At 43.9% G+C, this 15,641-nt stretch overlaps 1 protein-coding gene across 1 annotated transcript; it reads left to right on the top strand.

Annotated features, from left to right (window-relative positions):
* Window positions 1-11,732: 11,732 nt before the first annotated feature.
* On the top strand, window positions 11,733-15,396 carry LOC112567296 (oligodendrocyte transcription factor 2-like). The gene has a single exon (XM_025243937.1). The coding sequence runs from the start codon at window positions 12,420-12,422 to the stop codon at window positions 13,455-13,457; it is 1,038 nt and encodes a 345-aa protein (XP_025099722.1). The 5' UTR covers window positions 11,733-12,419; the 3' UTR covers window positions 13,458-15,396.
* The last annotated feature ends 245 nt before the right edge of the window (window positions 15,397-15,641 follow it).

The raw sequence follows: 15,641 nt of genomic DNA, 5'->3' as shown, positions 1-15,641 counted from the left end.
GGATGGTACAGAGGGCAATACGAGCAGATATAAGAGATGGACTCGGATGGTGAGGCATCAATACTTCAGAAAGGTATGAAGCAAGATCCGTGAAGACAACACTAACACTAGCGATGTTGTCATCTTTAAATACCAACTGGTCATTCTCGTGGCCATCATCATCATCATCATCAGAAAAAAAATGACAAATGTTTCAAGCCACTTGACATCTCAGCCCTGTGATCGGATGAGGCCATGTTAGTACAAGGAATGAGGTGGCTGAAGTTCTATCCTTTCAGCCTGTCTGTTCGGTCATCTTGGCACAGCTCCCTAGGATTCTTTGCAAAGTTGTGCGTTGTCGAGTCGAATTAACTAAACATCGGGGCCAGCAAATGAGCGAAACATCTGCTCAGAGAGATGGATTTCCATTGCTTACAGAAGGAGTCCGGCAAGACGAAGGACAAGAAGAAGCAAACGCGGTAACAATTTGGCTTGCCGCCTTGAAGGAGCTCTCCTCTTCGAGGAGTTTGATAAGGTTTTAGCCAGATGTCCGCAACACCATCCCTCATTGTCTCACGCCCAGGACGAGGCTGGCGCGCGCCTGACACGCTGCAGGGGGCCGATTATTTAATGCAACACGGACAGTTTGGTCATTTTCTTGGGTAATTTAATTGTCATCTCCAGCATTGTGCACTGTCAAATTTATGCAAACGAGCAGGCGGCAGGGGGAGGGTTGGCCCGAAACCGTGGTACTAGCGGAAATGTAGCCAATTAAGCCAAGGGCCCTTGTGTCCCGCCCCCCCAGATGGCGGAGTCGAACCCTAGAAAGAACACTGTCTAACCACCTATCCATTTCTAATGTCAGCATACAGAATACACTTTTCTTCATCGTCAGGGTCTTTTCATTCATCGTTTTTTTTTTTTTTTTTTTTTGGTCTTAAGGGTCATGTTCTTTTTTCAAACACTGTCACTTATTTGAAGTTCAATACTAGGGTCTAGGTGATTGGGTGAGAAGAAGATGAAAGTGTTTCTGAAGCAAGAAAGAGCTTTTGGAGTGTTTGTAACATCTGGTATATGTCACACAGAGAGCTTCCATCAACCTACGCGGGTCACTCGAACTTTGAGTGTTCAGCAAGCTTCTATATCCAGCCAGTCCATTCAACGACTCGAAGATGGTGTCAGATGATCTCAATTGTTATTTTGGAGACTCGCAGGAACATTCTCATGAGCACATGATGTGACTCAGGCGCTTCGCCCTTTGAACTTATTCCACCTAGGACGCCTTGAAAAGCTCTTACGAAAAGACTAAGACGACGATGACGATGATGATGATGATTCTACACAGAAGACAGTTGATGGCAATATTTAATTCCTGCTCACAGACTGGTCTGTGTGAGACTCGCGCGGCAAGTGTCACAGCTTAGTGCCGAGAGTCTATGTAATATTAATGGATGCCGTGGACATCGCCAATTGGTGCCAAAAATGAATCGCCTGATTATCGCCCTCTTGCCGGCAACTTCCTTTCTCCCTCCGTACAGGAGAGGTGCAGGTGGCGCTCATATTTCAGACTAACGTTTGGTGACGTTCGTGCTCCTCTGTTCGTCACACCACCACAGGTCGCTGAGACATCCTCGCCCCTATTGCCAATCACGGCGCACGCTCACGTGGGCTCAGCTTTCATTCCACTCGGGCACCCGGCAACTTTCACGGCCCTGCATCTGTCAGCACCCTCAGACAAACATTTTTTCTCCCCCTCCCTTAAAGCCAACGTATGGTGGTTGGGGAAGGAAGACTGCAAAGTGAAGACAGTGGAGTGTTCATCGGTAAATATTGTCTTCGCTCGTTGCAGAAGACAGCTTTGCTACTCGGTTCATTCCTTCATTCAGTTTCAGGCAAAATAGTTCTTAAGGAAAGGACTTTAACGGATGAAGACATCTTGCTTTTTTCATTTCGAATGTGACTTTTTCTCTTGTAATGGACAGCCTGGACCAAAACAGCACTATGGCAAAATCTATGACCGCTTAATAGTCGGATCTGTTGCCCTCTCAGACTAAGTGTACATAGCAGGTGAAAAATACCACAGCAAACAGTTAAATATGATCTTCATCATGAATGGTTAGCGAATACCAATAACTGAACATGTTCATTTATTTAACCAGTTCAGCTAGCTTCTGGAGACTTGCTTTGCACCTGGTCCAGGTAGCCGTTTTGAAAAAATCTGTTAAAGGTCTAATATTGTACAAATTTTTCAGAATACTATGCGTCGAACACAAAAAATATAGCTGACCAACATCAAAGCACTAGCAACCGTAAAGAGGTTCTGTCACTGGACCCGAACCATTTGATGAGTAATTATGACCGTTTTGCATTATCGTGAACTGGCCAAAGGTCGCAAGACGAGTCTAGTCTGGTAAAGAAACCTACGGGAGAAGATTTTTGCTAAATTTTATACTTCATTAATTCTTTCAATTGCTTAGACAATATAAGAATTTTTCGTTATATTAAATACACAATATCATGACAGTTGGAAAGTGTGAAAAATCTTGACGAATTGTTGATATATAAAAAAGGACGAATTGAAAACCGATACATTTGCTTTTCTGCGAAAGAGCTCTTCCTTCTAATTAACCAACCAACCCAGCCACCCACCACCCAATCCATCCTCATTCCCCACTGAGGTGAGTGGGGGTGGGGGGGGGGGGGTGGGGGCAAGACTCAAAACTCCGCATGTGACCTTTCACGTTTGCCCTATTGACTTCTAGTCATCTCCTGCTGTCCTGCTGTCCTGATGTCAAATCCATTGGCAGCATCTTACAAACAAGAGCTTGCTCTCTGGCAACCTGTATCCCAGCTGCCCAAGCGAGGATTGTGCCAATTAAAGGTTCGTTACGAAATCCACCCGCCATTTCCCTCCCAGGCGCCGCTCCTTGCTCTGCGACTTCACGTGCTTCATCCGGGTACAATGCAAAGGTGGGTCTGGGGTCTCTGAAAAGGATGCTAATAGACCGCCGAAAGATGCTAATTGACTAGCAAAGGATGCTAATAACGAACTGTCGCCAGTGCGCTTGTTGTAAAGCTAAGAGATGTCAGAATTCAGAGGTGTTTCAACAACATCTGCTCTTCGAAAAAAAAACAAAAAGCGTATCACTAATTCATTACGAGTAACACAAAACTAAACGGATATAACTCTGAAAATTATAGAAAGACCATAAATTTTATATTTTTGCCGTATTTTATTTTTCCGATTGCTACATCCATTTACACACAAAACGTGGTGCAAAGTTGTAATAGTAAATGAAAATGTCATGCATGTAATGTACGGGTATTAATACAAGACATGACCATCCGGCGTTTCCTTTTGTAGCAAAATATTCCCTATGTGTTCGGTGCATCTTTAAGTTTGGCAAATAAACTAGCATATATAATAACAATAAAGTAATATGGCGTTTCTTCTTGTGGCAAAGTGGTACTTTCTCTGTCGATCTTGACCCGAAGTACTGATGAACTTGTGAATGAGGTGGCAGTTCATTAAGCCAAGTGAAATGAAATCCCTGTTCCACATGCAGCAGTCAGTTGTGAAATGAAGCCAGAGGGAGCAGTAGCTTCAGGAACCATAAAGTGGACGGTCCGTGTGGTTGCAGGTCTGTAATCTAGTCTCTATTGGCGGTTTGGAGAGGGCGTGGTCAGGGCGGCGGACATCAAAGACTGACCTTCCAAGAGGACAGCCTCGGGCACAACGAGCAGGTCCAGTTAGAGTCCCTGGTGGCTGGTGAGCAGGATGAGTCAATGAAAAGAGCTCTGTAGGATTCGAGCCCTAGTCTACTGCTGTCCTCGGGAGCTGGGAACGCGGGTGATAAGCACGCGACATTTCTTATTTTTTTTTGACACAAGGCGTGCGTAGTCTATAGAGTGAACAGATTGCTCTCGGCTTCTCTGTGTGTGTGCGTGTTCCTTTTCTTTTCTCTTTCCACTTGCCTGTGTGTGTGTGTGTCCGCGCGTGCATAGGTACTAATCTACATGTGAAGACGTCGGAAGGCGATGGGTGATGTGAAAATACTTCTTTTTCTCTTGTTTAGTCTTCATTTTCACTTGAAGCCAGTAGATGCCGACAAATAAATGAATTTGCAAACAATACCAAATTAATTCCCTTATAATTTGCTTGTATGTTTGCAATTTGATTGTCAATATCTATATTAGGACAAGTGAACCAGGATTTACATCACTACTTGAACATAGAGTTGTTTACACGTGAGTGGTTAGAAAATGACATTAAAGGCTCTCCATAGAAAAAATCGCCAGAGTGAGTATTGTTACACCAACATTTCTTTAAAAGAAAAAGAAAAAAAATAAGGAAAAAATCCACTGAACAAGGCAGACGAGAAACCCGTGCCAGTGTTATTCCGGGTTTAGAAGAATGCGACTTGTATTTATACACCTTTACCTCATTGCGTCTGGGGAAAAAAAAGTTCTCTCTCCCGAGAAGACAGTTGCGCAACGGACAAGTCGTCCATCTCTTCTTACCTCAGTGCGAATGGATAAGCCGTTGACAACAATCTCAGTAAATCGAAAAAAATAATGGCTCATGTAAAGAAAAATAGTTGACATACCTCTGATACGGGTATATCATAGCGTGATACTCTGCTATAAAAATGTTTGCGACTGCTCGCGTTGTGTCTGACATTAAAATATTGTTTCTCTCAATCTGAGATTAATACGCGAAATGTAAACCGGGCTTAAGTTGAATGACTAGGAATAATTTCAGCCGAACGCAACACGGGTATCCTGTAACTTGGTCACAGCTTGATAGAAGGAGAGAGAAAAAGAAAGAAAAAAATAAATCGAGGGACAGACAGAAAAATAATTAATAATTAAACATGAGATTAAGCTACAGTTCGCCCAGCAGCGGGGAATGTGTTACTATGTAAGTGAGGAAGGGTACATGTGAACTGTGTGTGAGTGCGTTTGTGTGTGTGTTTGTGAGAGAGAGAGCACTGTACAACACAAAAATACTGTTTATTCTAACCACCACAACTCTTTCTTACTCACTAGCACAGCAAACACACACTGCCACCCTCCTAATAAGAAGGGTGGATTCCGAAGGATGAAGTCCAATCGTGCCACACACTGGCAGCGGCGATCCATCAAGAGCTGGCACCCGGGTATAGTTCCCGGACTCCAAATGAACGGGTACATTTGTGCTTTTGACCTGCGTGAATTCAATGGCGCACAACAAACTACCAGGCGACAACCTGATGGCGCAGATAGTGTATCCACATCCCTTGCCATCAAGACCACTTCGTTTTGTACTCGCTCGGAAAACTAGCCAAACTGTCAGCCCCGGAAGATTAAGTGAGTGATAATGTCAGGGGATCGCTGTTTTAATCGGCCAAAGCGGGTAATCCGATGGATACAGCTACAAATTAGCCTCTTCACTTCTCACATATCCACTGCCCTCGCTAGACACCAACCCCATCTCCTACCCCACACACACCTGTACCAGCATGTTGTGGACTTGCAAAAAGTTGCCCATGTGCCCTTTGGAAGTCAAAGACCTAAAGAATGAACTGAAAATGATAGGTCCTAGGTTTGTTTTCCGTACGACTCTGGATGCTAATGTGTGGAGTGTGAACAGATCTTAATACTTTAACAATCTTTTTTGCTGATTTTTTGTTGTTGTAAATGAACATGTTTCTAAACTTTAAACTGTTCTAAATGAGCAAAAATTGTTCCTTTGCCATTTCGATGCGTTGCACGAGCGTATATGAAAATGCTGACGAGAACGCAAACGTTCTAAAATTATGTTGTGTATGTATAAAACTAACTTATACCGGTTTAATATTTGAAATTGGACATGCAGCTGGCCGAGTGCTCAAGATCTCATGACCCGATGGGGTGACCTGAGTGTTCCCCATGCCGTTGAAAGCGAAAATGTGGAGAGGTCTTCACAAATAAACAGTCTGTTTGCTGTTTTTGTTGTTGTTTATTTTTCTTTGTCAGGGGCTAGCTGCCCAACATGTTGCTAAAACGTAAAACTGTTCTAAAGAAGTAAACTTCGAAACATTTTTTTCTTTAAAAATCACTCCTATGCTATTCATTCGAAAATGTGATAATAAGAATAACTTAATTTTGCAAGAGGTGACATTACCAGTTTTATGTGGCCCACCCTGTACTTGGCTTAGAATTCGTTGCTTTTATGAGATCTTCAAGCTCAGCTTTGCATGGTTTGTCAGCCTCACTGGCTGGTCAGTTGTGCTTCTAATTTTCTCGTTCTGCCGTCCTTTTTTTAAAAAAAAAAAAATGGTTGTTAAAATTTAGTTAAACCGTAGTGAAAATTGGTGACAAAAGACTGCAAGAAAAATACTTCCAAGGCTGAGACAAATGTCACCGACAGGTCTCTGATTCAGTGGCTGGACGAAATACAAAGGTGTGTGGTATCTACTCGGCCCACTGGTCTTAATGTCATGTTTAGTAGAAGCAAGTCTACACATTGTGAAAGCTTTTGGCTAAACGACGAGAAAAACATTTTGCTGAAGACACAACGGGACATATCAAATTCAGTTATTCCCTAAAAATAATGAAGAAACCTATTTTTAAAGAAGAGAAATATATATTTAATGATTAAAAAAAATGAAATGCACGTTGGATACATACTTGCATGAAAAACATCTTGCAAAACATTTCATTGATTCTTTTTCATAAGGAATTATTATGTTACAGACGTGCGGACTAGCGATAACTTGCTGTGAAATATTCCTTTTTGAAAATTTTATTTCTTTTTCTTCCTTATCTCAGAGAAATCCACAACCACTACCACCATCACCACTAAACAACAGATGCATCTAAATCTTCACACCTTTTCTCAATGCTTTAGAGAGATAGCTTTGTCGGGAGCCACAGCGTCTTGCAACAAAATACCTTCGGGTATGTACCTGTGAATGGCGAGGCCTCCCTGCTGAAATTGTATAGACAGCATCCATCTTTATTAGCTCACGTCACTTCCTCGCCTTACAGCAGGCTGTGCCAGACTCTTGTTCCTCGTCCTGGACACCCAGCTGGGGCCACAGGCTTTGTGCCGTGGACACCCTCCTGGAGCAGGCAGCTTTGTGGACGCCGGGTGGAGCTCACTGCTTGACACGCGGCATTAAGCAAAGCCCCAAACAGCGGAACATGATCTGTTTTGCTGGGGGAACAGTGTCTGGGGTAGGGGGACGAGGAGGTGGTGGTTGTCATGTAAGAATTTCCAACGATGACATATATACGTCCATGATGACCTATAGGCTCCATGAAGAATAAAGTTTATTTTTAGAGACAGTGATTCGGTAGGTAAATTAAAAAAAAATCTTTCAGAATTCACATAGAAAGGTACATACTGTGCAATAATCTGGAGAGCATGTCTTTGAAAATTCAGCTTCTCACTCAGTCAAATAAATGCGAACCGACTTACATTGCACACACACGCATCTACTCAAAGACAGACAGACAGACATTCTTCAAGTATTCGACCGTCAAAGAAAGAGTATTGTGTGCAGGACCTGTTCTTCCTGTCTGCTTTGCTCGAAGGCATATCTGTGTAGCCAAGCTAGGTTTGCACACTGAGCACACCTGAATGGACTTGCCTCTCTAATTTTGGCACCCCTGCCGCCAAGCCACGGTTTTTGTCTCTTCAGGAAACTACACCTAAGGCGAAAAAAATGTTCCACCCTCTACCGAGAAATGAATAGGAGCTCTGAGACACAAGTGTAGAGAAGGAACAGAGCACAGCCAGTATTACACCGGGCAGGATGGACGGCACACAAAAACGATCAGTGAAGCACAGAACATAATCGCTGGTTTACAGAAACTTAGAAGAGCGAGAAAACTCGGTTTACAAAAAGAAAAAAAAACTGCTGAGGGAAAGAGGGACAGCTCATGTCACCGCTAACCACACGAGTTGATGTTTGTTCCCGGTTTGTATTCCTCCCGTGTTCTGTGTGTCATCATGTTCTACCTAACACCTGTTGTTGTGTTCTGTGCTCCACTCATTATATTGTGTTGTTATTGATGACATTATGTACATCGCCGGTTATGTTCAGCGAGCCACGGACTATGATCCGTGTTCCTTAACGTTTTGCGGTCATTTGACTATGTTTGTGTTCCATCCATTATGTTCTTTATACTGTCGACTATATTTTGTCTACAGTCTGTTATGTCCTGTGTCCCATTGACTACGTCCTGTATACCAATGTTGTGTGTCCCATTGACTACGTCCTGTATACCAATGTCCTGTGTTCCATTGACTACGTCCTGTATACCAATGCTCTGTGCCCCATTGACTACGTCCTGTATATCAATGTCCTGTGTCCCATTGACTACGTCCTGTATACCAATGTTCTGTGTCCCATTGACTACGTCCTGTATACCAATGTTCTATGTCCCATTGACTACGTCCTGTGTATCAATGTCCTGTGTCCCATTGACTACGTCCTGTATATCAATGTCCTGTATCCCATTCACCCCCGGTGATCGAACGACGGGGCCACATCAGTCTGTGCGATTATCTACCCTTTGCTGCAGTGCTGTCCCCTGGTGGCTGCTAGGCGTCGGTAGCGACACCTCCAGGCGGCAGGCGGCTGCCGCGCCGCGGGCCCGGATCTGGCAAGAGGGCGGAGGTAGCGTAGACAGCGCGACAAAAGGTGTTTTATCGAAGTGTCGTCGAACGATAATCATACGTCGTCTCGTTAGCCTCCCCTGGCCCCGCCCGCTCCCATAAAAGACAATGAGGTTCTCGCCCGGTAAACGGCTGTCGCCGTGAAGGACCCGACCCCATGAAAACAGATCCACTGGGCGAATTTAATTTTCGGGCTTTGTCGGGGCCAAAATTGATACCTACAAGGCGAAGGTAAGCCGTGAAAAGACCGACTTTCCCAGCCAGACCTGACATAACTAACCCGAGCCTTGTAGCTCCGCCTTCACAGCAGAAAATCCATTGTGGCAGGTCCAGACTACAGCCTGGAGACATGCTCTTTGTTTGAACTGCATGGACACGGGTGGATGTCGGGGCAGGACGCACCCTGTATCATTATGCTTGTCCCAGGGCTTAGCACGGAACATAAGCTGGACCGCGACAGTTAGCGACTGAAAGACGAAGCAAACAGACATTTCAGTCCTTGTCGGCGTCTGGCTCAGGTTTCTTGGACAAACTGATGATTTCACGATGTAAAGACTGCCATGGTGGGTGAAAAAACCGTGGTGGCTGCTTTGCATGGAAAACATTTCTAACTGCCTACTGAAAATCATTTTTTTTAAATTGATGTTTCTTCTTTACCTTCTGCTGATCTTGATGCTTCTCCTCTTTCTTTGTTTTTATCGTTTATTACTTTTTCTTTCTGTCGTTTTTGATTGGTTTAAGTCTTAATTTCTTTTTTCTCTGCTTTAAATTAATTCTACTTCTTGTTTCTTTTCTTATCCTCCTCGGTAAACATTTCAAAAAGCTTATTTAAAATACTGAATGATTGTCAAAGGTACAAAACATGAAGAAAGGTCAGCTGTAGAGATTATCAACATGTAAAATGAGCACGTGGTCTAACTCCAGACCTCCCTATGATGACTGAAAAGACTTCTAAGTCAAGAAAATGTTCGAGTTCTACTTCCCTTCACCCCACTGTGTGTGCCTCGGGTGGGCGACGGATGCGCACGCGCTTTATTTTTCCCCTCCTTCTTGTTTCTTTATCAACATCTCCTCTTCCTCTACATTTCTCGCTCCCTCCCTCCCTCTCCTATTTTTTATTTTCGAGTCAGTCGTGCGGCAGCCAGGAGCACCTTCCATGTTTGTGTCGCCCTTGTTCTGACAGCAGCGTCTACCCGAGTGTCGTTCATGAACTTCAGCCATTGCATCTACCCCGTTTTCCTTTTTGTGCGGCCGTCAGGCGCGCTGCGAGGGTTGCTTTGAAAGTTCCACTTGAGAGTGTATTATACACATATGACACCTTTCACGCGGCCTGTATCACGGCATCGTCGGGTTTCTTCGGAGCCGGATTCGCGGACTGCAGCCACAAAGCCCCGGCTTTGTTGTTTGCATTTGTGAACACCGCGAACGGTGTTCCGCAGAAGGTGGTAGACACCTACCATTTTCTTGTAAAGTGTAGTTTTTGTAGTCACCCGTACCCTTTATGTCGCTCTCCATGTTGTTGGAGTGGCATAAAAACGGTCTCAAACATCTTTCGCGTTCAAAAGCCTAGCTCTGTATTCTTTCATTGGCTGGAGTGTCGGGAATTAAATCCGCATAATCTTCTGCATAATATTCCTTTATTACCTCGTGTTTATAGTTATCAACTGCAGGGGATGAGACAGAGGCATTTTAACCATGTAAGAGCTTGTTCCTCGACATTGTGTGTGTGTGTGTTTGCGTGCACTACGTGTTTAGAAAAGTCAGCTTAGCTTCAGAAAAGACTGTAACACTTTGACCTACTTGACCTATAACCTCACAACTCAAAGTATTTCATTTAACAGTTCGTGACGCACGAGCAAGTGAGAGAAAAACATAAAAAGAATTAAAGGAAAAAAAAATTAAGAACGAAGGAGGATAGGGATAAACGGAAAAAATAAACAAATAAACAAACCAAAATTAGGAACAAACATTAGCCAGCAGGATGTGTGATCGTTATCAACAACAGTGATAATTTACAAAAGTGTTACGCATGTTTCAAACTTTTAGCTTAAACTATTTATTTTTTGCACTTCTGTAAACTGTTGTTGTCAATTGTATGTTCAAGGACTGGTGCACTTTACATACACAAATTCCAGAATGTTTCGTCGTCTAATAGCTTTGATGAGCGGCCAGGTGGAAGCTGCGAGACATGAAGGCTAGCCACCACCACCGACACCTCCAACTCTGCTGTGTTTAGGTCGCAGCTCAGCCCGGGGGCAGCACACGGACGCATGCACCGCGCTCTCGCCGGACACGGGCATGATGCACACCCCGCCGCAGCGACTGTTCGCACGCGCCCCGACCCTTGCCCGAGCGGGATGCACGTGCTGGCAATTGTGTGCTCAACCACCGTGTGGGCAGTGTGGCTGGCACCAAAACTGATACCGGTCTGACGGTGGTTGGAGTCGGATCTGCTTCAAAAACGCTTAGTTTGTCCCTAAAGGTCTGTCCAGTATGTATGTGACTGTTTTAAAACTTAAAAAAATGACTGTCAACGAAAACGTGCTAACATAGTGGCATGTTCATCAATATATACATATATTAGGTTAAAAATGTCCCTTACCGAGCTGCAGAGGAAAGGGCGAGCGGGGAGGGCAGGCTGAAACTAATAGGACAAAGAATTAAAGCATTTGAGAAAGTTAAGAGCACACCCGACAAAAACAGATGTCTTTTAAAGGAATGATGCAAAGCGTGACATACTACCATCCTCCTTCTCCACACTATCATCTTCCTTGTCCATGCTCACAACCCCCTTTACTCTAATCCAGCCTTTGTGCCACACCTACTCTTACCTGTAGCTCCGCACAAAAAAGTAATAAACCCATACAAGGATCTATATTTTTTGCGTATTTATTTACATGTGTTAGCATGTTTAGCATTCGCGACACATATGCGCCTAACAGTTACCCTCGCATTTGAAGATGAAATGTAGTTTTGTTATATGTAATGTTTTGTTGTTTGTTCCCAAACCTGCTCCCATTAACGCGCTGTAAGTACCGTATTAAATAATTATACTAAAAGAAAAACAAGTGTGGTATAGGGAGTAGGGGGAGAGAATTCTGCCCTTATGAGGGAAGTACAAAGTTGTCGACTAGCCCTCGACCCATGTAAGGCAGATAAGACGAGCCCTGGAACCTTCTTTCACGTCCATTGGTCGCCTTGTGTAGACTGACACCTCCACCGCACGCGATCGTTGCTCCGCCCACCCCTCGTCCTGAAGCCACGGGAACCTCCAAGGGGGACAATCTTGGAGGGAAGGGAGGGCCGAAAGGTGGCGTGTAAGGACAAGGAGGGCTGCCGTACGTCCGCGCGTTTGTGGGATAAATGGCCCTTGTCGCCTAACGCTCGCTCGCGTGACATGGAGAAGATTGCCTGACGACCCCCCTAACCAATTACACCCAAGCCAAATTTCGTATCCACGGTCGAGAGTCAAGCCGCGTGGTGGCTGCCACACACTTCAAGATCGGTAAACATTTGCTGGTCACGGTGTAGTTGTCAACAGACATTTTGCTTGTAAACAAGTCGACGTTCCCGTGTTTTTCTGCTTGGACCTGCGTTATACTGTGTGCTTCATGTGTCTTTTGGCTTCTGTATCGATGCTTAACACCTTCAGGAATAATCTACCCACAAAAAGCTAGTATGTCTTGGATTTCTTTGAATGAAGTCATATCAGTGCCAGTGTTTTGAAATTGATGATTTATCGGAAGGGCGCTTCCGTGCTGCCTTCGTCGTGTGGGGAAAAGTGTGACAGATTATGATGGACGACGACACCGCATTTGAGGACAATATTCACACGGATGCTGGCTCGGACATGTCAGATCCACTCATCTCTGTTGACGATCTGGACTCTGAAGGAGAAGACGAGTCCTCCGGAGATCGCTTTCTGCTCTCCCCCGTGTCTGCCTCCAAGGCGGAAGACAGCTGTTCCTCCCTGTCGTCCAAGTTTGGCAAGGACCGCGACAACGGACGAGGATCCGGAGGAAGTCTCGCCTCCAAGCTGAAGAAGAAGAGCGCGCTGGCCAGCAAGTGTTTGGATGAGAAGGAGCTGCAGAATCTACGGTTAAAGATCAACAGCCGCGAGCGGCGCCGCATGCATGACCTCAACGCCGCCCTGGACGGCCTGCGCGAGGTCATGCCCTACGCCCATGGACCCTCCGTCCGCAAACTGAGCAAGATCGCCACGCTGTTGTTGGCTCGAAACTACATCCTCATGCTAAACAACTCGCTTGAGGAAATGAAGAAACTGGTGAGTGACATTTACCAGACTCATCCGCCCCCTGTGCGCGGTGGCGGCGGCGGAGGCGGAACAGCTGGCGGCGGCGGACACCACGCTCAACTGCACGTGCCTCTTCCTGCCGTGCCATCTCCCACCACGGGACCGGCCCCAGCGCCCCATCCTCCTCATCATCATCCTCATCCTCATCATCTTCCTCACGTCCAAGTGACGCCCACACTGTCCCTGCCGCTTCACGGCCAACCGACGACGCCGTCGTCTGGTCGGCTCCCGTCACCCAGGGACTTGTCACCGTCCACTTCCCCCACCAAAACCATCAGCACGACCACCGCCACCACGGTGTTCGCTTCCCTCGCTTCTCAGAGTCCTGCAGCTGCAACGCAACCCTCCCCGTCACCCCTGCCACACGACCACCGGTCGCTCGTGTACGGCCGCTGGCACGTGCCCTGCACGTGTAGTCATTGCCTGGTGGAGTCGGTTCGTTCCCCCTACGGTGCTCATTTCAGTCGCTACCCGTATTCATACGTGGCGGCACATGCGTCATCGTTACAAAAGTGATTTTTGTTTTCGAGGGATGGGAAGCAAAGGAGAGAGTGAGAGAAGAAGGTGCATAACCAGAAACTTTTGCCCTTATATTTGATTAGCGTGCCATGGGCCACGTGTGCTTAGACGATGAAGTCGATGCTTCTGCACACACCACTGTCGAGGACAGACGAAAGTGTTCATTCCTTTATTCCAGGGAGCATTATGTCATGTGTTAGGGCGTGTGTCCCTGTGTATCCCCTGTGGCGAATGAGGAGTGTTTTTAGCTGAATGTTGATAGTGTAAAAATTTCTACGATACATTATTTCAACGAATGTCCGTCAATGGACGACAATGTCCATAATGTGTAAACTTTTGACATTTTACAAAGTGGTAATAATTTTATTAGGACAACAAATTATTTAAAGTGTTGCATTAAGTGAATCCTTTCTTTTGTTATTTGTAAACTTTACTTCTCCTCCCCGAGTGTTATAATATAGAATCTTTAAGTGCCTGAATTGTTTACACTCTCGGATGCTGTTGATAAATTTTGTATTTTCTGCTATTGCGCCTTATCATGGATTATTCATTTAAAATACAACAAAGGTTTGTTAATGTTTTTTATGATGCCTTTTAGCACAAAACCTGATACAATTAACTGAAATAAATTGAATTTAAATGTACATGAACAATATGAGTGTAATGAAAGAACAATAATTATATTTTAAAGAAAGTACAGTGGATGCAAACAAGCTTTCTCTTTCTGCGTTTTTGAGGAAGCCCCTGCGTGGATACGATATCTTGTGTATAAGACAAATCTCAGGAAAACAAAATTATTCCCAATATCTCCTCTCTACGTAATTAAACATTTAAAGATCTTTTCATATTTACCAAACTGAAAAATCTAGTTTTAGGCAAATCTCCTTCCTTTAAAAAAAAAAATCCAGAAAAATTCAGTTTCGACGATATATCGAAAAATAAAATGCAGCTGTCAGATTCTACACAAATAGCAAGCAATCAATCGAAAGGACAGTAATTTAAAACTATTTTTGACTTCTGGAAGGTTGTCTTTGCATTCAGATTAAAACACTCCAATTAGTTTAAGTATGTAATAATGAAGGCTGGACACAAGTACTTGATACGAAATTAATTGTGTTTTGCCCATGTATACTTTCTGTAAACGCAGTCCAAACTGTGAGCATGCAGCTTGGGAAACATTTGTTAAGATATGCTATCAACGCACCAGGAAATTACATTGTCTGCTTTGAATGCGAATATAATTCTGTACATTTCAAGTAGATACTTTCGTGAGTTTATGTTTCTTTCTTGTGAGGTTGGGGGCGGACGTGGGTGGGGAAAAATGCAAATATAAATAAATAAGTAGGGTTGGTGAATTTTAATGTGGACCCGATCTCTACTTTCCGCTTTGTTTTTGATAAGTATAAAAATACATATTAGAGCATTTACTACTTTATAATTGAAATCTTGAGGAGAAACAGTTTGCAAATGTGAAATATGTAAGCCAAGAAGCATCGTATAGAGTGCACTGTACTTCGCAACATCCAATTCGTTGTGATGCGCCGGATAACGACATTTCAGTTAAAAGTGGGCTGCATAAAACGTATACGCACAGCAACGAAGTGGAATAATCTATTTCTTACAATATATCTCCGTTATTAGAGATGCATGGCTGTACAGAAAATGTTTTGCCAGTAGTTTTTCTCTGTGGTGTATCTACTGATCACACAAGGAAGCGGGCATTCATGTCCGTGATTATATTATTGTAGTGTTGCATTTGAACATTGTTGAAAGTATTGAATCTGAAGTTTACAGGATGTCAAAATTATTCTGATTACTTTCTTCGGATGCGATGCCTGTCAATTTGTGGATTGCATAATTTTAAAAAAGTCTGCTACTTTGGCTAATTAAGGTGCCTTTTATTACGTAACTGGGAATAAACTGTTTTGAAATAAAACTTTTGTTGTCGCTTATTGTTACAACCATGCTTCTCTAAAATACCCCTCTTAAGGATGATCTTTTCTTTTCTTTTTTTTTCTTCAAATTTTTATGTGTTAAAATTAATTATAGGAGACTTGCAAGACTCGCTAATGAAATGAAACAGTTTAGTTTGTTCAGTCGAAAGCTGACATTCTATTTTCTTTTTCTCTTTCTTTTTTTTTATTCCAGCGAAGAATTCTCTTTTCAAAACCTTTCTTCGTA

This window comes from Pomacea canaliculata, linkage group LG6 (assembly GCF_003073045.1).
Source record: "Pomacea canaliculata isolate SZHN2017 linkage group LG6, ASM307304v1, whole genome shotgun sequence".
Classification (NCBI taxonomy): Eukaryota; Metazoa; Mollusca; class Gastropoda; order Architaenioglossa; family Ampullariidae; genus Pomacea; species Pomacea canaliculata.
Note: the sequence above shows the minus strand (reverse complement) of the source record. Positions and strands in the feature narration are given on the sequence as shown.

Bases quoted from the DNA above. Each gene is read 5' to 3' on its own strand.
- LOC112567296 (XM_025243937.1), top strand. From the start codon at position 12,420: ATGATGGACGACGACACCGCATTTGAGGACAATATTCACACGGATGCT.